This window comes from Microtus ochrogaster, chromosome 1, assembly GCF_000317375.1.
Source record: "Microtus ochrogaster isolate Prairie Vole_2 chromosome 1, MicOch1.0, whole genome shotgun sequence".
NCBI classification, from domain to species: domain Eukaryota; kingdom Metazoa; phylum Chordata; class Mammalia; order Rodentia; family Cricetidae; genus Microtus; species Microtus ochrogaster.
In genome coordinates, this window is record NC_022009.1 from 43,523,197 (window position 1) to 43,546,209 (window position 23,013).

Below are 23,013 nucleotides of genomic sequence, written 5' to 3' on the forward strand. Positions count from 1 at the left end.
ACAGTCATCTTTAAAATGGGTAAATAAATAAGTAAAAATAAAGTAATGCATAAAACTATTCCATAAAGCAATAAAATGCAATTACCGCATCTAGAAAGCATAACAAAACACTATGGACAGATGATCTCTAAAAGAGCCACACCAGTCCAATTCAGGCTGCCAAACTGCTCAATGAAAGGGAGGGACAGCAGCTACCATTCCTATCCTCCAGTAAGGTGAAGCAGGACAGAAGTGGACCTGAGTACTGCAAAGGAGTCCAGAGGAGACACTTGCTCAGCTCAGGGCGGGCACTGCAGCACTGGCTCTATCCTTTCCTGAAGCAGTGATGGGACCCCCAAACACAGAAAGCCAAAATAAACCCTCCAGAGATTTGTGTATGACACTTCCACTTAGAACTCCCTAAAATATAATACCTCGTACACTTTGAGAAACATAAGCAAATCACCTGCAGTTTACATAACTGTCATTTTTTTTCAACTAATGAATAGAGTAGAAATTAATTTTTTTAACTTTTACCAATTTGTTTCCTAATTTTTTAAGTTTTCAGTTTTTAATAAATCTATCCATTTTATCTATGAATGTTTTGCCTAAATGTGTGTCCATGTACTGTATGAGTGCCTTCTGCCCACAGAAGTCAGAAAAGGATGTCAGATTCCCTGTAACTGGAATTACAGAAAGCTGTAACACATCATGTAAGTGCTGAGAATTGAACCCTGCTCTTCTGCAAAAGCAACAACAGCTCTTAACCTCTGCGTCATCTCTCCAGCCCCTACAAATCAATTTTAATTTTCCTAGAAATACAACACACAGGGGACCTTTTTTATATCCCATAAAGTTCACAGCCTATAAAATCTCTTGATAATCTCACTTTCAAAAAGCTCAGTGACTTTAGTCAGTGAGAAACTGCTGCTTGTATTGATCCTGGATGCTGATGAAGCCAGATACACTTAAAACTATATGGTAGTAGTTCTGCAAATATGGAAATGATAAAAGAAAGGTACCTGAATACCCTTTAGCTTAAAAGCAAAGTGCTTAGGGACCTGTAAGAAGATGGGCACACATGCGCAGGTCCATTCTTCCCCACCTGCTCACCTGGATGACTTTATAGAAATAGGCATACTGGCGTGCTGTGTTTTTATACTGGCTGAAGACATCATGGATGGCTTGTGTCGACTGAAGACATCGCACTTCCTCTTCTTCAAAGTAGAGAGGGGTGTCATATTCACTGGGGAGAGTCTGAATGTACGGCTGCCAGAAAGAGTTGGGGCTGGCTCGCTCACACAGCAGATGAAAGGCCAGTGCAATGTTTCCCATGGCTTGGAGAATTCGGTCTTGAGAATATAGGGGCCCTGAATCAATCCAGAAGTTAGCAATATAAATGTCATGAACTCCTTTAAAAAGCCACCACTTAAACATGCAAAAACCACAGCGCAAAATTCCAAGGTCACATGCATCCTTCGGACATAAAATGGAAAACATTTAATATGGATTTGAGGACCTATATCATCAGTTGAAAAACAACCAAGGATGATCTTTTATCATTAGGAATGAAATTTTATATATTTATACAGCTTGTACATTGCCTTAAACAAATTATTCTTACCCAATACTGAATTCTTAGCAGACTCAACAGTCATCAGTAGCTTTCGTGGAACCCATAAAAACAATTCTTCTGCCTAGAGAAAAAATAAGAAAACAGTAGACTCTCACAACATGATCTCAACCACATCTACTGTCAGAAAGCCAACCACAAGAAATACAACACAGCTATATATCAGCACTTCTAGAAATCAGGTATGTTTTAAATATTCATATGTGTACTGTAGTTAAATGAGTAGAAGAATAACATAAAATCCTATTTCTGGGAGGAAAACTGGCACTACATGGTCCTTATGCTGATGAAACAAAACAAGACTTCCAGCATTAATTTGAAGCAAGTAAAACATCTGGAGTAGAACATAAAGGTATGTTTTACTGCTTGCTATACTTTCAAGTTATAAAAATGAAATAATCCTTACCCTCATATTTTACAAGTAAAGTGCTTCTTCTGCTGAGGTCATGGACCAGAGCAGAATCTCTGCTGCACAGGGACTCAAACACAACATTGCCCAAGTACCAGCCCACAAATGTCCTTGACCTCACTATTCTGTTCCCAATATATATATGGGGATATTTGACTGTGTATGTCTGTGCTTATGTCTACTGCATAACCCAGCCTAGAGCTCTATCATGAAGGACAGGACCAGGACAGGGTCAGGTGAGAACTAGGAAGAAGGGCCTCCACAGAACCCAATACACAGCACCTTATAAACCTGCACCTTCTAGCCTCCAGAATGTGAGGATACATGTTCCCAAGAAAAGCGCAAGACAGGCCACAGCTAAGATATTGGGCAGTACTGGCATGAATGAGGCTTCTTACCTGTTACATGAAAAAAGCCTGTGGCATCTTGCCTCTGACAGAGTCTAATATTTCAAAGCTTTTCTGTTTAGTCCCCTGCTATAGATTGTAAGTATCATACAGGGAAAAAACTCATTGTTTTTCCGCAAATCTGGCATAATAACAAATGAATATCCCTTACACAGTAGGTACTCAACAGATATCGAAAGTGCCAGAGTTGTGAGGAAAAATGGAGAGAGCTTGGCCAAAAATCTGTTGGAGGCATAAGGGGACCAAAATAATAATATCCATTTCCTCTACCCAACTTCACCAACTGAAAGATACAACACTATAATAAAAGTGTCACTCAAAATATAACCTGCTGAGTTTGAGAAGCAGGCAGATGCTCACACCAAGTCACAGGCACACTGGCTCCCCACAGACCCCTTATGTGAGCTTGCCCTGTAAGGCACGAGGTGGGGAGCACAAAGCAGATGAACACCCTGAGCAACCAGCACCCACAGGCTAAGCCCAGTTCCTTATCCCCAACTGGCAAAAAGAGACTAAGTTACATCCCTCCTCTTCAGGACAGCAGGACTGAGGAGCAGAGAGACTGTCTCAAAAGTATCTCTCCAGATGTCTAGCTCTCCTCTCCTCTCCCTACTGTTTATGGTGCTGCCATTTCCATGAGTGGCACTTTCAGTTATCCAGAACAAGGGTCAACTTCCACACTGCCTCCCTTACCTCCATCAATCACAGGATCCCATGTGCTCTCCTCCCACAGTAAGTCCAAATCCTTTTCCTTAGTTGACTCTCAAAATCCTATCAGGCACGTTCTACCGTCTCCTCGTGGAGGGTTATAAACGCCTGGCTCTAAGGCTGGGCTAGTGACACATCTCCCCTAGAGGATGAGCTGCCAGGACTCTTAGAATGCTGTCAAACTGAGGTTCTTCACAGGCTATGTGGTCACTAAAGGGACTGCAGCCCACAAGGATAGGGAATGCTGCCTATGTACCCACAAAGCTTTAGACAAACCTTTGGTGTCTCTGTCCCATATGTTGAGCTCAATCTCAATACTATGCAATGGTTCAAACACACTTAAATCCCCTTAGACCAACAGATAATAAACTCACCTTGATGTCTCTTGTTGCTCTCAAACCAAAGCCCTCTTCTTTGAAGTTAACCATTTCAAACCCCTCGACAGAAGCCCCGTTTTCAGAGGCCCATTTCATTAGATCAGGGAAGTAATCTTCTCTTTTCCCATCAAAAGTAACAGACAGACCTATATCATCCATGTTGGAAACAAGAGCTACTTTAGGTCACATGTCATCACACAGCTCTAGAGCATACAGGCAGAGCACAGCTCACATTGGCTCTTAACACCCATACCTTGAAATAATCAAAATTAATCACCAGGTAGTCATGGTACATACCTGAGCAAGCTCCGGGAAAGGGGAATTAAAATCCCAAACTCTCTGCCAGTCACAGAGAAGTACATCCTGATACTATGTGACAAGAACATTGAAGACAAGGTGCCTCTACTAGATAGTATTAATGGCAAAGGCAGAGAAGACTTAGTTACAACAACTGTGGCTGAGATCTGCCACATAGCTAGCGGCTTTCCTCTTAAGTCTGATATGTCATCTCGCTTGTCACAATGTCCTTAACACAAAACTTAATCCATAAAATCAGTCTCTGTGCAATGGTGCTTGGGGAGAAATAAGGATGCTTTGCAGGCCTGAAACTAAGGACATAGAGATACAGGGCTAACACCAGCAACTAGAGGAATCTAGATGAGTGTGATCTGAAGGTATCCACATATAAAACACCATGAGTGTTTAAAAGCCAGGCATGTGGCTGCAGAGATGGCTCAGCAATTAAGAGCACTGGCTGCTTTCAAAAAGCATCCAGGTTCAATTTCTAGCACCCAGATGGTGGCTCATAACTCCAATCCCAGAGGATCTGATACCTTCTTCTGGACTCTATGGGCACCAGACATGCACATGATGCATTTACATATATGTAAAGCAAAACACTCATACACACAAAATAATAAAGCATAACTAAAGAAAAAAGTTAAACTCAAGCACAACAGTATTTATGTGAATTTATATATAATTGTGCTTGTATTTATAGTTATATGGGCTTATGGGGAATACAAACATTCCTGGTAAAAACAAATACCTTGAAAGTAAGAGCAGTATGGAACTATATATAGCTCTACCTGGAATATTTTATTTTTTAAACCAAATACAAAAATTAAAAGAAAGGAGGAGGGTAAAGATGAGCAAGTGGGAAGAAAGAAGGGAAGACCTGACACAATAAAGTTCAGCAAGTGTTCCATCTGGGTAGGAGAATCTCAGCCCCCTTCTTTTCTGGACTTGCCATCAAGTTTAAAATAATCAGGAAGGTGAGAAGTCATGCACTCAAATAACCGTCACACTCTGGTAGAGTGGGGAAAGAGGCATGCTATTAGCATGGAGACAGGCACAGACCCACTTCACCTCCCTGGGAAGTTTCCCGACACATTTCTTTTCTTTTTGGCAGGATGGGGAAGGGGCTGAGACAGGGTTTGTAGCTTTGGAGGCTGTCCTGGAACTAGCTCATGTAGACCAGTTTAGTCTCAAAGTCACAGAGATCCGCCTGTCTCTGCCTCCTGAGTGCTGGGATTAAAAGCGTGTGCCATCACTGCCCATCCTTGATACACCTCTATGCCGTGTCATCTGAGCTATAGAGACAAGTGTGCAGATACAACAACAGGTTGGTTACTTCAGATAAATGAAAAGCAACCATCTTATTTTCAGACTCCAAAGAAGGTTCTCATATTTTGCAATGTGCGCTCCTTATTGTTTTCTCTGCTACCTTCCATGTAGCTGTGCATACCAATCTTCTTATGCTTTACAGGACAACAACAACAGTTATATTGAAAAAGCTTTTCAAACTGACAGTCCATTTGCCAACTTAGCTAAGAATAGTTAAGATGGCTACCAAATATGCCCTTTGTGTTTACAAACACAGCTTAAGAGGTAGGGTGCAGAGGCTAGAGAGACAACTCAGTGACTCTGCAGTTAAGAGCACTGGCTGCTCTCCCAGAGAACTCAGGTTCAATTAATTCCCAGCACCCACATGGTGAAGCACAACCTTTGTAACTCCAGTTCCTGGGGATCTGACACCCTCTTCTGGCTTCCACAAGCACTGCACTAGTACACGTACGTACATGCAGGCAAAATATTAACACAAATAAAATAAAAGCAAACCTTAAAAAAAAAAAAGGAGTAGGGTGTAGTTCAGTGGTAGAAGGCATACTTAGAATGCACCCTGGGTTCAGTCCTCAGCAGCACAGTCCCCCCTCCCAAAAAAAAAAATATAAACTCACACAGCTTAAGAAATTTAACTATCTCTTAATCAAGAGGACTAGGGCTGGATGTGGTGGTTCATGCCTACAACCCTAGCAACTAGAAAGGCTGATATAAAAGGACTGCCATTAGTGCAAGGCTGGCCAGGGCTACATAGCAAGACTCTGTCTCTAAGAAACAAAAGATGGGCTAGAGTCAATCATAAGCACTTGGTAAGATACCAACCAAATCAACACCACTTGACATGTCAAAAGAAAAAGAGTTAATAAAAGGCTCATACACATATCATAAAATAAAACTGAATAAAAGCCATGCCATTTTAGCTCCCAGGCACAAATGCTTCCCCCTATAGCTCAGCACCAGCGTCTTTCACTCTCAAGTGGACAATCGTCTCTGGGGGCCTCTCAGGGTGGCTGTCTCATCTTTCTATAGACAGGTACAATGACCTGAGGCTTTACCACTCAGAAGCAACTAACCTATGCCCAGCTTCCCCTCAACAGCATCATTCCAACAATTTTACCTTTTTGCTTCTTTCTTATCTTCTCAACCAGAGACCGGATCTGAGTGTACTCTTCCCATTCTTTTCCTGGGCCTGGTGCAGGACTGCTGCATTCTGTAATGTGAAAGCCACTGAGTAAGACACTCCTCCAATTTAACCAACTAGTCTAAAGATGAAGGAAGGTTTCCATCCTGTTCTTGGCTTATGTTCAAGGACAGACCTACTGCAGTCAGGGTAATATATGTGTGACATAGAGAGTGGGTGGGTATATTCTGTACATTTTTCAAAGCATAAAATGGCTATATCCCCAAGGATGCCCCTCACTTAACTTCAGCCCAGTGGCCTCATGTGAGTTTCCACCTGTTAATAACTCTCCTCAAAATATACCTGTAAACAGGTAAAATCTGAAAGCAAAGCTAAAATGTAAAACCATTACCCCGGAGCCGGGCGATGGTGGCGCACGCCTTTAATCCCAGCACTCGGGAGGCAGAGGCAGGTGGATCTCTGTGAGTTCGAGACCAGCCTGGTCTACAGAGCTAGTGCCAGGACAGGCTCCAAAGCCACAGAGAAACCCTGTCTCGAAAAAAAAAAAAAAAAAAAAAAACATTACCCCTGATCTCTTCTAGGTGCTCAAGGAGCCTTTCTGGCTGAGTCTCAGAACAATGGCTCTCTAAGGACACCAGCTAAATTGGATATAAGGACAATTAGCTGACAAACATTTCATTCACATCCATGTGTATGTGCTGCATCGAGTACTCTGGAGGAGCTACAAAAGAGTTATGCGGTCATGTAAAAAGATGTTAAGAGCCTTCTGAAGAAGCTCAACTGCAGTGCCAACACCAACCAGTCCTGGAACACACTGGCAGCCAGCCTCCTGGCAGCATCGCCTTATTAAACATTATACCAACTTAAAGACGGTCTCCTTCCCATGCTCCTGCCAAACCCACTGTCCCCATGTCACTAAGGGAAATAACATGTGGCAAATAATTAACATGATCTGGTTATGTGCTGACGCCTAACTTTTCAGGTTAACCAGTCTGACTTCATTCTTCCCCCACCAAGTGCTGACTGAGGCCCTGAAGTGTAACAGCAAAGCAGGAGTGAGGGCTGAGAGCCACCTGTGTTCTGATGGGAGAGAGGGAGAACAATGATGAGATGCACGGGCAGTGGAGCTCAAAGCACCCTGGGAGAGACTTGATAGTGGTCTGGTCTGGCTACTGGTTGCTTTCTATTTTTGAGGAAATGTTCCATTTTTACTTGAGGTTAAGCTGTCACATAACATAAAACATAAGGGGTAAAGGTCAACCCAAATAGAGGGGCAAAAGATCATGGTTATGTCTAAGGCATCAGCAGTACCAGTTTTAACTTACAATTCAAGAATTATCAAAGTATTTTAGCATAAAAAAAAAGTGTAGGTACTGACACTTCATCTCAAACTAGGAAGCCTTGGGTTTCATGTGAAAACCAGAAACACGCTTACGTAAGCACACTGAAAATAAAGGTGAGCCATTCTAGAAGGTTGGCTCCCTGGGAGGCATGCTGGGCTTGCCTAGGACTGAGAGACATGATACATCTTCACAAATCAAATCTCATGCAGTCCTTGTCAGGTGGCTGCAGACAGTGATCTGTGTTTCCTGATAGCACTGAGCCTCAGCAGTTTGTACAGGATCACTCTGCTGAAGAGCAATGGGACCTGGTCTTGTCTGTGAGTCCGTGGCTGGGATGTAGAAGCTTCACACCGACAGTTCCATGACCTAACAGGCAGCCACATCTCAGCTTTTGCAGAGGGGACTGCGGTGAGGGAAGCTCTGCAATGCCCAGGTCCCCGGCAATGAAGAAGGGCAGAGCACAAGATGAAAGAATCTTGTCTCAGGGAGCTCCATAAGCCTGCTACAGGCAGAGGAGTGAAAGGCATTGTCACATGTGGCAAGCACAGCTGGTGAGTGTGGGGATGGGGTGGAGAACAGGACACTTACTCTGCAACAGTTCACTTGTCAGATTCAAGATTTCCTTTGGTGACACGGTGGCTGTGGCCCCAGTACCTGATTTCTGAGTTTTCACTCGACTCTTTTTACCCATTTTCTGACTATAAAAAGAGAGAAAAGACAAAGAAATGAAAGTTATATCATCAAAGAAGAAAATCAAGATATCAGAAGTGGCATGGGGGCATCTTCATCTTTCACTGCTAAGATCTTACCTCAATTACACATGTTGAATTTTCTTAAGGGTAAAAATATATGTAAGTAACCAGAAGCCTCTCAAACAGAAAAGAATCATACAAGGCAATCTCAGGAGTCAAAGTGCACTCCTTCTCACTGATGACACCACAGCAGAGGCAGCTTCTACTCTGCAAGTTTTAGCTATCCAGAGCTTCACACTGTACACTAGAGCATTACTGCAGGACACCAAGGGGATAATGTTGATGCAAATACCACACCACCCCACATACACAGAGTATGATACGGTGAGAAATACTAGATCCTTGTTCACTCCCCCTTAAAATAACCCCTTCCCACAGTGACAGTTCAGTCTTCCCAAACACTGAAAACAAACATTTCAGACAGCTAGTCTAATATCCACATTTTGTTCCATAGAAAATCCAAGAAGCTTCAGAAAGCAAGTGCAGGCACTGAAGATAAGCTTCACAGGCCATGTAGACCTGGCCTTGAATGGGTTTCTGATGTGGGATTCCCCTCTATATGCTGTGAGTATGTTTTATTACCATTGGTTAATAAAGAAGCTGCTTCACTGCCTATGGTATGGCAGATTAAAGCCAGGCGGGAAAGCCAAACAGAGATATATAGAAAGAGTACGCAGAGTCAAAGAGACACCATGTAGCTGCCAAAGCAGAAAGACGCTGGAATGCCAAAACTTATCGGTAGGCCAGTCTGGTGGTGATACAAGGATAAATATAAATGGATTAATATGTAAGAGCTACCTAGGAATATGCTTGAATCACTGGCCAAATATCATTTTCATTACTATAGTTTCTGTGTGATTATTCGGATCTGGGCAGTCAGGAAACGAACAAGCAGTCTCCATTTACAGGTTTCCTGTCTGTCTAGCCTTGCACTTTAGCCACATGAACCTTGTGCCAGCAGACATATGAGAAATGACTAGTATATTTCATAGACAAATTACATTCCGTGACAAAGGACATAACAATGACATTACAATGGACATTCTGGATAAAGACCTCAAGGAGCTGACAATATGTCTAAAGAAAGCAGGGCTCAGGTCATTCAGAGATGGGGCCAGGTGAAGCAAGACAGAAAAGAGAGGAGGCCTGGAAAGTTACCCACTGAGAGTGTTGGAACTTCTAAAGGAAGTATGGACCCAATCCTCTGGAAAGAAGCTCATTATAATAGCATGAACCACTCCAGTGATGTGCCCCATTCATGAAGCCCCTGGATGACAACTTACACCATCTCAAGGGAGAGATAAATGCCTACTTTGGTCATTTATTACAATAAAGAAATGAATGGGTTGGGATAGGAATGGGCATGAGTTCAGTGGTGGAGGATACAACCTGGGTTTAATATGCAACATCAAAAAAGAAATGACTGCCTGATAGGGAGAACTGTGGTAGGACAAGGTTTAGAATGTGATTCCCCTACTAACATCACTGTCACCAAAGCCACACAAATAAGACAGGTGCTAAAATAGGAAAAAAGCATTCTTTACAAAGAAGTCCGTCTTCTCTTTCACAAGTAATGTATCAAATTACATGTGACTTATCTTAAATCTTGTAAGAGTGTGAAACACTAGGTGCCAGTCACCCTGGGATATAAGGACACCAATACAAACATGTAAAATAGTTAGGAAACTAAAAGTAAGTAGTTACTTTAACATCAAAAGCTAGATGGGGTGCAGGAAGAGGAACAGCTTAAGCACCTCTTCCTATGAGTGACAGATGAAGGTAGGTCCTCCCCCTCCATTATCACTGACATCCAACTAAGAAAAAGGACATAGGCTGAACAGAGCATCAAGCCTTTCTCTGAGAATCAAGCCCACCCAGGTCCATGGAAGTACCTCTGCAGAGAGCCACAGAACTCAGCCTGCAAGAAATGAAAGTCAGTGAAGTGCCTGTAATAATAACGTTTTAATCATACTTCCAAATATAGCAGGCCTGCTGGCTGGCAAGAAGAACTGCAGAAGCAAGCTTTTGGTGACATGCAACTGGGTTCTACCTCCAGTCCTTTTGTCAAGACTTGCTATCCTGTGACTTTCTAAATGACTCAAGATCAGCACCACTGAGGAAGAGCTATTAGACCCTTCACCTACTCTTAACAGGAAAAGCCTACAAAGGCATGCTGCTCCTCCCCAAGTAGTGTGGTGATATCAGGACTATAAAGAGGCCTTACTTACTTACTATCCCTAAACTCTCCAGTTGTTCATGGTGTTAGCCTACCTCCAAAGGATTCTTCAAGCAGCCACAGCAACCTCCCTATATTCAGTCTGCCCTCTAACAGGCACCAGATTAAGATCAGCTCCTTGGGTGTTCACATCCTTTCTCTGTCCAAGATCAGCTATCAGGTAAGAGGCTTAAGTTAGAATCTGAACTGAGCACCACTCCCACACTGCCTCCATTTATATACAGACAGGAAGCACATGGTATCTCAGGGTCAAAGAGCTTGAGGTCTTTTCCAGACTAACAGGGTTAAATACTGAATGCATCAGACCACATCCCCTGCCAGTGACCACATGGCTCACACTTGAGTGTCTGCAGCAACCTGATTCTACAAATCTCCTGCTTAGGCTCTGACAACATTATGTCTCTCTCCCTGACCAAGTTCCTCTTTTGCTACTGTCTTAGTTAGGGTTTCTAATGGTGCAAAGAAATACCATAACCAAAAAGCAAGTTGGGGAGGAAAGGGTTTATACAGCTTACACTTCCATGTTGCTGTTCATCACCAAAGGAAGTCAGGACAGGAACTCAATCAGGGCAGGAACGTGGAGGCAGGAACTGATGTAAAGGTCATGGAAGGGAGCTGTTCACTGGCTTGCTTCACATGGCTTGCTCAGACTGCTTTCTTACAGAACCCTGGACTATACTATAGCCCAGGAGTGGCACCACCCACAATGGGCTGGGCCTTTACACATCAATCACTAATTGAGAAAATGCCTTTACAGCTGAATTTCATAGTGGTATTTCCTCAATGGAGGTTTCTTCCTCTCTGATGACTCCAGCTTGTGTCAAATTGACACAGGAAACTAGCCAGTACAGCTACAAAACCAACCTTCCTGCTATTACCCCATTCCACAGTACCTTACAGGCCAGCCAGAGGCCTCCAGTCCTAGTGTGGATGACCTGTACCCCTGAGTACATCCCTTCACCTGCTCCCTTCCAGGCCTCACCCAACAACACCTCAGTCACTTGTTCATTAGCTGCTTTTTTGAAACTCCTATCCAGGCATCCCTGAAAGCCTTTCCAGTGTTCCAGTCACAATTTTCTGTCCTTCACAGTTCTGCCATTTCCTGAATGTCCCTCAATTACTGTGGTAAAAGACTAATGCAAACTCCACTCCTTTCTGTCTCTCCCCAGACACAAGGTTCCTTGAGGAAACACTCTATATCTTATATTCCTAACCCCAAGCCCACAGCTCAGATCTCAACACATAGCAGTTGTTCCATAGAGGACACTACACTGAGCTCTCAAGGAAAATCCTCCCTACAGTTCTAATGAGGCAAAACCTGTGTTCCTAAAGCTGCTGGCCAAGTGTCTATTCCCTGGTGATATACAGAAAATGTCAAAGCCTGTTCCATGTGAGAGACCATGTCACAGTAATGTGAAAGCATCATAGAGTTCTTTGGCAGTAACTGCTGTACAGCTAAGTACAACAATACAAACAGTTATGTTCAAAAATGACTAGCTTTTAGAAAAAGTAATAGGTACAGGTGTATAGAAGACGAAACTTGGAAACCCCACCAGTAATTTAGCCACTGGAAGAGCCTGTGTGTATGTGCATGCCTATGTCATCTTCAATGTCCCATGGCTGTTCAGCCTTCCAAGCCTCCCAGGCCAGGTTCAAGCGACCCTTCTCTCTCTGACTCCAGTCACCTCCACCATTATTCACAGCTGATAAAACTGAAGCGCAGTGCACAGCTTCACTGGCTTATCCATATGCCACACAGTCATCACCTCCAGTAAAGTCACAAGAACATCCAATGTACCCCAAATACCCACCAGGCATTTTCAGTCTACAGATATCTTGAGAATCAAACACTTTTTACTTCTTTTTGTTTTTGTTTTGTTTTTTTGAGACAGGGTTTCTCTGTGTAGCTTTGGCAACTGTCCTGGAACTAGCTCCTGTAGACCAGGCTGGCTGCGAACTCACAAAGATCTGCCTGACTCTGCCCCCCAGTGCTGGGATTAAAGGCATACGCCACCACCGCCCAGCTAACTATCTTGACTTCTATTACTCTTGATCAGTTTCTTCTTCTTTGAACTTCAGATACACAGACTTATATTCCATATGGGCTTCTTTTGCTCAACTTAATGTCTATCCACAGCTCAAAGTTAACATCTGACCTCCCCAGTAAGGTCTTGGAAGAAGGAACTGCCTCACCCCTCTCTACCTGCTTGGCTTCATTCTATCCTTCACACTACTTAGCTCCAGGGGTTTGTCTGTGTTCTGGAACACAGTAATGCCTTATCTAGGCCTCTGTCTTCTGGTATAGTTTTCCACGTACTTTGAGACCCTGAAAAATTGTCCTCACTGACGTTAGAGGAATTCTAAGCACTTCCTTGCATCTGTCACTCCTTTGGACAGATGATAAAGGCTTCATTTGTCTTGGGATCTGGTCTCTTGTAAGTCTCTTTGGACTGCAGTCCTATAGACTCTATCTAAGCGAGAGGAAGCAGTCAGCCCTAGTACACACACAATATCCACTTACAGAAGGGAAGGAGAGTAACTGCTGGGGTTGCCACAGAGCACACCTCCCTAGGCACAGAATTCTAAGTTGGCCCATCTCATAATCTGTTCCACCCGAAAGATAGTTTCCAGAGCTCTCAGCAATGGGGCTCTCAGCGTTCTCAGGCTGCACACCAAATCTACTGCTGAGATCATAGCTCCTAGGATCCATTACCTCTTGACACACCTTCAACACAAGAGTAGTTTGCACTTCATACCCAATCATACAAGCAGTCAGAATGAAACAAAGACTGCATGTTTAATGAGCTCCACTGAAGAATGAGGACAACTCTCATGTAAAAATATGCATTTACACAGGGTGGAGGAGAGCTTAACCATGGAACAAGAGTCAGATTTAAGAGTTTCTTCAGAAAATCATTACTTCATATACAAAAAGACTTTAGGACATTAAATAACAGAACAGCTAGAAATACATTCACATTTTCTGTACGTGTGTTTAGTCTCTTTGAAGACAGGAAATTAGGAAATTGCTTCTGATATCAAAGGAAGAGTTGTGGCCAAACACAGCTGGAAACTCAGTGGGCACTTGCTACAAACACCACATGCATCTATCCATGTGGCCAGTACAGCCCAATAAAGCCAGTGCTGCAGAGTCCAGTTGCAAGGAAGCTTAGGAAGGGCTGTGACTTGGCCAGAGACCAGAGCCACCAAGCAGCAGATTCAAGCTTGAAGCCATCGACCAGTTGTAGCGTCCAGGTTGACTCCATAAACATAAGGGCGCTTGAGTAAACAAGCTCTCCTGTCTCCCTGTTTAGGTGACACTGACCAATGTAAAGGACAACAAAACTAAGAAAAGCCAGGCCTGTAGGTCTCCAAGTTGAGGCCAGAAACTAAGCCGCATCCAAAGCAAAGCTGCATGGATAATTCCCCAAATGTCCAAGTAACTAATGACCGAAGGGCAAGAAGGGAAGTGTACAGCTTAAGAAGGACGACTAAATCAGTTGGAAATGTGGTTTCCTAAATCCAATCCTCCCTTGCCAGTTTTCACTAACAAAAATGATCTATGCTGTGTGACTTCCCTAACCCTGTGGATCTGAAATGACTATCCACCCTTTATGCTTATGATTCAAAACTTTTCTACACACCATGTATAATCATAATGTATAATTTTCTTTGTGATTCGGCTGACCTGGGTGCCAATTTCAAGCTTTTAACAAAGATGTCAAAGAGGTACCATGCATATCTTTAACACTCTGAGTATGGGGAAGGGGGTACTACTCAGTCACCTATAAAGACCAAATATTTATTGCCAATATTCACTCTACATGTTCATGGAAACACATGCTAAATTAAACATCTATGCTCTCATGCTTTCTCTATCCCTCTCCCCCTCGTGCTCATTAGAAATGTTAGCTGTATAGCACACAGCTAAGTGAAAGGTACTCAGCCCTGAAGTTTAGACTGAAATTGGGTATGTACTATCTCAGGGAGAAGCAGAAGAGAGACCAAACAGCAACCACAACAGTAAGTAATACTTGAGATGAAGGAAGGAAGGAAGGAAGCAAACGCTGCTAAGCAAACTGGCAGAACTTAACTCTCCAGAGGCACCTGCAGAAGCAGAGCTTAGCAAGTGCTCTCCAGCTGTCTCCACTTACCACCCAGAAGTTTAAAAGGTACAAGATCCTCAAGCCTGGCCCCTAAAAGCAGTACAAACTACTTGCAAGTCCATCAGCAATCTCCCTACCTTACAGACAGAAACAAACGTCTTAACTGTTAAATGGATGACTGGCAAGCAGGGGCGACTACAACAAGTTCAGACCATTTTCACCACTGAATTATATACCATTCTAGTCTGTACAGGGAATTAAATAGACCACATCTTGGAGACCATGGCTAAAAAGAAGGAGGTAATAGGGTGGGGGGGCTAAACAATTAGCTCATTTTTACACAGTACAGCTCATATATAGTGATGGAAGGCATTCAGTTGCAGAAACTTAAGATTTCCATTCATAATGGAAATGGAAAGGATATAAATTTGTACTTTAATAAGTTCTTCCTGAAAATGATGCTTTGAAATAAATACAACTAGAATAAACATTTTTGATGGTACTTATTTGGCAATTTTCCAGGAACCTAGCTCAGCATCATCTGCTTTTCAATTTAGTTTGCACTGACCCAACTTCACAGCTGGACCTTCTGAAGGAGGGAGGTTCTAGTCATGTGCTTCCTCCTGCTCCAAGCTCCCAGCTGTAAAATGCACCTGAGTGGGTGAAGCCTGCCCAATGACTAGAAAGAAGAGCAAGCATGTCTTTCCCCATCTTCTCCAACATTGTGCAAGTCATGAGAATCAAACATCACAATGCAAGTATACAGACTGCAGGATGGGTTGGGAAACAGGCTGGGAAACATGCTCTGACCTGAACACAGCAGTGACAAGGTGCATATGGCCTTGACTTCACCACTGCCAGGTGAAGTGGAACTCACAGTTATGAGAAGCACACTGGCTTGGCCCAGCATGCCATGCCACAATAATTTACACCAGTGTGGTACAGTTCTGTACTCACCAACTGGCATAGAACTCTTGAATCAATGGAGGTGCTGTGTGCCATAGACTCAAAGGAATCAAGAAGCCAAGGCAAGCATTTGAGAGAACTGATTTTGACCCAGTAGCTACTTAAGTACCAATACAAACATAGATTTAAATTTTAATCTCTACAGAATAATTTGGACTATCATATGTATGCATGTGAACTTGGGAACTCAAAAAAAGTTGCTTTCCAAAAAAAATTCAGTATTTCTTATAAATCTAAAGTAATTCTAGATATTTTTAAACCATTCTAGTTGTTTTTCAAACAGTTTTAAGCTGTTGTTAAATTTAAGCACACTGAAATTAACGCCTGGCTTCTAGTCACTGAGTGGTTGGACCCTGAACTCAAGACTCATTGACACCATCAGTGATTAGTGATCCCTAAAGCAAGTATCAGAGGATTGTCAGAATGGTCATCAGGAGGGGACAAACCAGACTGCCTGTCCTGGTCTAACTACTTTAATTTCAATGAGGAGCATGCTGAGAAACTGAGGCACCTGAAAAAGCAGCAAGGTATCCACAACTTCCTGACAACTGGAAAAGGAGGCTGATTACAATGGACTGTGTGTTATACTTGGGGAAAAGACTGAGTGTGTCTCTGTCAAAATTATATCAGCTGGTCACTGACAAAATGGCCCTCACTGCTAAGACTTCACTGAAATCCATTATCTGAGCGAGCAGGTGACATCTGAAAAATTAAGTGACTGGGTGACCAATTTGTGCAAAGTGGAAGCCCCTGAATCCAGTCTGACAGCATTCTCTTTGATAACTGTTCATGTCCTCAGAAGCAACAATCAAAGCTAAGCCTTGAGCTGACTTCCACTCTGCTTCCCTGCCACAGGAACAGTACTTGTGTGTTGAGATTAGCTTTACCTTTTCTATAAACTGCATCAAACACCTACGTTCTGTTATCTATATCATCCCTTCAAATAAAGAAATCTAGTCAATACCCATAAGTCCCATATGTAAAACAAATTATCTAAAAATAATAATAATAATAAAGTAAGGAGTCAGGCATCGTGAACAATCGCTTCTATTATCTCTCTCTAAAACAAAGATAGCAGTGTTGAATGGTGACAGGACAGCTGTAACCTGCTGCATCACCTTTAAGCCACTTACACTCCAAACATGGGATTCTGGATTCTAAAATTATAGAGCATCAGGATTGGAAGATACCATTGAGATGATTATGTAAACCCTCAGGCACAACATTGTGTCACCACTGAGTATCAATGCATCACTAGCCACCATCTGATTCTAGTCTGAAAACACGTGGAACAGGCAGGTGAGTTGTGCTTGGCTGACAAATGCACAACCTGAAGTTAATTCTGGAGATCTGACTGAAAGCATCCCACTCAGACCTGGGATCCTATGCTCAGTGACAGGCCACCACCAGTCCTGCCTGCTCACTTCTGAAGCAGTCTCCTACTTATGAGTAACCTGTCCAAATTCTGTGAAGATGGTTTCCATGTCCTCCTTAAACTCTTTCTTTTCCAGGTTTATAGCATGCCCCTCCCACACTTTCCAGAAGTGAACAACTTTGTACACTGCTTCCAGAGAGCAAGGCAGCAAAATCCTTCTGATACACTCTGAGGGAGTCACACTTCAATGGGACTCCTGCCTTCCTGGACTCAACTCAAGATCTTATTAGTTTCGTAAGGTTGTCCAGGTTGTTTTTAAGCCAAGAGAATTCATTCCCTTGTCCCATGTACAATTCTTATGTCTCATCTGAAAGGCAAAGATAAATGGGATACAGCCCTATAGCTTTTAAGATGAGAGATCAAATAAAGCTATTCATTATGTAAACTCATCTACAAGATAGATGTGCTACATACACTAAACAATGAGTGTTCAAGTGAAAGCAATAATTCTACTGTTACGTTGTTTCAGGGTAACATTTCAGGTTGCTGAAACCATACCATTCCTGCTATGTATTGTGGCAGTTTCCAACCTGACTGTCCTCATCCTAAATGCATGGTGTGAGCATACACTGTCGTGGACTCAGAAGAGCATCTTCCACAAGTAATGAGACAAATGTCATATGCCTCTGCAAAGCAGAGGAGAAAGCCACTGATGCTTAGAAAAGTTAGTTTATACAAGATGTTAAGTTCAGCTGGAGCCAGAGCCTCATGAGTACATCTCAACCAAGGAGTTATTGACAGCCAATCATATATTGAGGATTTGGCTCAAAACCAGCCATGGTTCGCTGCTATCTCTGATGTTCAAAATGAAAACATATTCTTGCAGTAGCAAAATATACGGTCATATGGGTTTTCTCTCAGGCTTTTTTCAAGGATAAGGCTATTTTGCTTGCTTTGTCCACGTATACAGGACATGAACAAAACCTGTAAAGGTGCTTCCCCCCAAAACCCCTACCTCCACTAGACAAATTCTATCTACATCTCTGCATTTCACAGTCTTGTTAGAGGTCAAAAAACTGCAGAAGTCAATTAGATGACATGACAATGCTAATTAACAAAGAACTTCTTTAGTCACTAGCAAATACTTCACAGTAAAAGCAACTTTAATGAGGACTTTTTAATGCCCAATTTTTATTTTTTCTTAGTTTTGTAATATGACAACATGTCTTAATGAATTCTAATTTTAAAAATGGGAAGTGAAATTGGGAGACTGAGGCGAGAAGACTGGGAGTTTGAAGGAGAGTATGTGGTGTGGTGTGGCGGAGAGACCTACGTATGGTGGCATGCATCTGTCATCCAGCTCCTTGGAAAACTGAAGCAAAAGGATCAAAAGTTTAAGAACAGCCAGGCAGTGGTGGCTCGCACCTTTAATCCCAGGACTTGAGAAGGAGGGGCAGGCAGATCTCTAGTTTAAAGCCTACCTGATCTATAGAGAAATCAAAGACAGCCCGGGCTGTTTTGAAAAACAAACAAAAAGTCCAAGGACAACACTAGTCAACCTATGAAAACCTTACCTCAAAATTTAAAAATTTTTATTAAGGCCTAGAGATGTATACCATTTGCCTGGGAGACACTGGGCTCAACCCAAGTATTTGAAAGAGGAAGTGAAACTCAGACTCACAGACGGTGATAAGCCTAGAACACCAAGTATTACTTCATATTAGGTATTTGATATTTTTACTTGTCAATAAAAAATAAAGTAGGAAAACATTATTGTAGACACCCAATCACTTGTATTCTCTAGACAACCATTAGGCCTCCTTAAAGACTGTTAAAACATGTCTCCTAGTCCTGTTCATCTGCCCTCTTCTCCCCCCACCCCCACCCCATTACTGAGGTGAGACTTGCCTCATTAAACATTAAACATTCACTTTGGCCTGGTAATCAGAAATCACTCAGTTTCTTTTCAAAGGCCTAACTTCAGCAAAAATTTTTGTCTCCACTGACAGGAGACTACTGGGAAAGTATTTTAAATGAGAAAAGAAAGAATTTCCAAGCCGTTACATTGAACTTTATGTATAAGTATTATATTCCACTTTGTTCATCTGAAACTTGTTGAAAACTATGTTTGTGCCCCTAGTCTTATGATGTGTTTATTTCGAAAACCTAGAGGAGACTCCCAAGTGGAAATGAGGTCTACAAGGTTCATCCCTGGCTTAAGCTGCCAGACAAACTTCACACACACACCACACACACATTTTTAAAAAAAGACTTTTATTATTGCATAGTCTTCTAATTGAAGATTCTTTTTCATAAAGCTATTAATATACTTAATGTTTTTTAAAGTCTCAACTTCTTTCTAAAAGATAAACATATTAAATGCATCAATGGGGGGCCGGAAAGATGGCTACTTATTTAAGAATACTTTATGCTCTTTCAAAGGAGCTACATTTGGTCTCTGACATACACATCTAGCAGCTCAAAGCCTCATGGTAAACCTAGTTCTAGGTAATCCTTTTCTGACCTCCATGGCGCAGGCATGATATACATACATAACACATTCTGGCACGTGCCCACATGCACACACAAAACCAGTAAGTTTTTTTGGTTTGGGTTTTGTTTTTTTAGACAGGGTTTCTCTGTAACAGTCCTGGCTGTACTGGAACTCGCTCTGTAGGCCACGCTGGCCTCAAACTCACAGATATCCACCTGCCTCTGCCTCCCAAGTGCTGGCTCCCACGGCAAGCTTAAAAATAAAGTTTAAGAATCAAAAAGTTGGTAGAAGGGTTTAACCAGGAGAGAAATTACTGCAGAATTAATGACATTTTCATTCAAAATAATTAACAACTCCAATTTTTAGAACAAAAATGGAACTAATGTAGAGAAATAAATTTTGCCAAATAAGACCAAAAAAAGTGCCAACTGGAAAACCTGAAAAGCAAGAGACCTTTACTATAATTAATAATCTCAAGAGGCTAAATACAAACTAGTATGAACTGGTTTCACTGTAGAAGGAAAAGACACACAGCAATTCCAAACATCCTTCACTAACAGAGAGTCCAAATAGAATAGTGAAAATTGTAAGCTAATAGAGAAAGCAAATAACTGACCAGAGCAACTCTATAGAACATGAGAATAATACAGTCATTGTTACACTGGAGTAATCTAATTGTAATAAATGACTACTCTGCTTCTTTAGAGCAACACAGCTTGCCTCCATTCCCAGGACTTTGGTCCAAGAGGAAGAAACACACTAAAAAACTGTCTGTTCTTGGAGAATCATCATGCCCTGTAGCCAAGATCAGGCAACCACTTTCTAAAGAAGAGCCTTCCATCAAACTACACACAACAAAGACACAATTACATTTCAAGCAACCACTCCATGAGTCAAAGTGAGCCAGACTTTGTAACACGTTCAGAAACCTGAAAAGCCTCATACAGCTTGCAGAAGCCATAGGACGTTTCACTCACATTTTTACCAAAATTCCATACATCATTTAGCTATTCTCCCTTAGCTCATGTTCCATTGCAAATTCAACTAAAGATGGAAATATGCAAAGGGAGGAAAGATGACCCTTGCTGAACATGTACAAATCTTTTGTGGTGACTACTCACTGAAGGATACAGTGTAGCAGCTACTTGGCATTCAAGGGACATTGTAATTGTCATTGGAAGTAATGCACAAGCAACTCAAACTAAGAGGAAACACTACCCCATTGTATATAAGGTGTTGGAGCAGTTGGGATGGAGGCAAACCTCTGGGGATACTGGGAATCCTATTAGGTTTTCCTACAAGCAAACCTCCCGTTTCTGTTGCTATTTTGCTAAGCACTGTCATCTTTGCCATTCTCTTTTGAGTGTGATCAAGATTTCAGGAGGTTGCTGACTGTTCATCACAGAGCTAAACACAAAAACAGTTTTGTAGTGGTTGGCCTGCAGAACCTTTTCATTGTCTCATTACCAGGTGGCTCCTAAAGAAATTGTTTAATCATCTTTAAATTTGGTCTAAATATGTATTACATAGAAAAGATAGTCAATAACATTTTTTTAAATGTGTGTAGTACTGAAGATGAAAGCCAAGTCTTCTCACACAGTAAGCACTCTATGACTGAGCTATATCCCCAGCCAAACAAGGTCTCACTGAGTCCAGAATGGCTTTGAACCTAAGATCCTCCTGCCTCGGGCCCCTGCATAGCTGGGGCTACTATTAGCTATGCCACAAGGCCCAGCTAACAGCATATCTTTCTTAGTGAGACTCTCACTGGACACTTACATACAGAAAAGGAACAGACACTCACTGCTGGCACCCACATCAACACAAACTTCTAAATCTCCAAGTCCAAAATCACTCTACTGAGGTGTTGATACAGTGATTGGGGTGGGGGGCAGCAATCACTTCCAACTGGACTAGAGTTCCAGATCCAAATAGTAGGAAGATCTCAAGCAAGAGAAAGGAGCACAAAGAGAAGAGATAAAGGATAAGGACCAAGGTTACTTGGAGTCCCAGAAAGGCTTTTCTGTAGCTTTCTCAGAATCTGGCTTTGCAAACTGTTTCTGGCTTACGACAAAGAAAAACTCATTCACAAATGACTGGAATTTCACCAAAATATCAATCACAGCACCCCAGAATCCAATCTAAAATGTGGGCCTCTACAGGTGGTAGCCCAGATACACACTGTGGTAATGCCTCCAATGAATCTGGACAGACTAACTCAGAGAGGAAATGTCTGTTTATACTGCTGTATTCTTAAGGTTCACGCACTTAGAACTGACTGTCACTGTTGAAAGCATATATCCTCAGCATTACTATTGAAAGGAAAAATGGAGACAGTATCATTTTACATATGGAAATCCACACTTTGCAGTGTCCAATTCTGGGTTTTGGTTTTTGAGTTTTCCAAAGGATCTCCCTATGTAGCTCTGGTAGGCCTGGAACTCATGCTCCCCTGCCTCAGCCTCCCTGGTTGCAGTTCAGCTACAACGGATCCAACACTCAAGAGTCAACTAACTCTTCTGAGGGTCTGCAAGGCAAAATTACTGTCAACATCCCGTTCGAGTGGTTTTGCTTTTGGAAACACCACCATGCTCGTTTAGAAATGGAATACAGCATGCCCCAAGTCATTCTGAAACGCTCCAACGTCCTCTCCCGACTCGACGGGCGGGCGTGGGGGGGGGGGGGGTGGGCCCCCCGCCACCGCAGCCAGTGGCGCACGTCACTAATCAGCTCCTTCTCCAAGAGTGGCAACCAGGGAGAAGAGGCAGAGTCGCATCCCCAGGCTGGAGCCGCAAGAAGGAAGAGTTGGAAACTGGAATGGCAAACTCCGAGAGCACTGAATGCTTCTCCCTCGCAGCGCGCTCGTCGCGTGTGGACCTCGGCCAGGGGTGCGTGGGAAGAAACATGACCTATTTTCTATGCCTGCCTTTGCAAGCGGGCAGTGGAGGACAAGGAGCGGGGGCCGGGCTCCCGGTGGGCAACAGAGGGCTGCAGGGAGAGGCACCTCGGCCCCACGCCGCGTGCGCCCGCCGCCACCGGAGGAAGGAAAACCAAGGATGCAGACACCGCACGCAGTCCCAGCGCCCCGCGCGCGTTCCGGGCCCCGGCCGCACCCGAGGGCGGCGCCCAGGCCGCGCCCTGCACCTGCCGCCTGCCCACGTCCCAGCAGCGGAGGGGAGCGGCGGGCACGCACGAGTCCCCTCAGGGAACAGGCCTGTTTGGCCTCGGCGACCGCAGCCACCCGGGCCCAGAGAGCTCGGCCGCAGCAGTCCGCCGGACCTCGGCGCCCGCCCGCCCGCCCGTCCGGCTTCGGAAGCGACAGAACCCTGTCCCCTCAGCTCGCGGGCCGCACGCGGGAGTCTGTCGCCCACACTCACCTGCCCGCTTCGCCTGTGCGCAGCGGCGGCGCCACGCTCAGGCCGGGACCCCACCGTCCGCCTCAACCAACCCCCCAGGCGGCGGCG

General features: G+C 43.3%; 1 protein-coding gene across 1 annotated transcript in view; it reads right to left on the reverse strand.

Moving 5' to 3' along the window:
* Setd3 (SET domain containing 3) overlaps positions 1-23,007 on the reverse strand; it is a 68,691-nt gene extending 45,684 nt beyond the window's left edge. The window contains exons 1-6 of the mRNA XM_005343530.2: positions 22,927-23,007; positions 8,209-8,318; positions 6,254-6,346; positions 3,511-3,659; positions 1,604-1,676; positions 1,093-1,349 (exon numbers count right to left, since the gene is read on the reverse strand). Of these exons, the coding sequence (XP_005343587.1) occupies positions 1,093-1,349; positions 1,604-1,676; positions 3,511-3,659; positions 6,254-6,346; positions 8,209-8,311 (675 nt within the window). The 5' untranslated portion in view covers positions 8,312-8,318; positions 22,927-23,007. The remainder of the gene's footprint in view (positions 1-1,092; positions 1,350-1,603; positions 1,677-3,510; positions 3,660-6,253; positions 6,347-8,208; positions 8,319-22,926) is intronic.
* Positions 23,008-23,013: the final 6 nt, after the last annotated feature.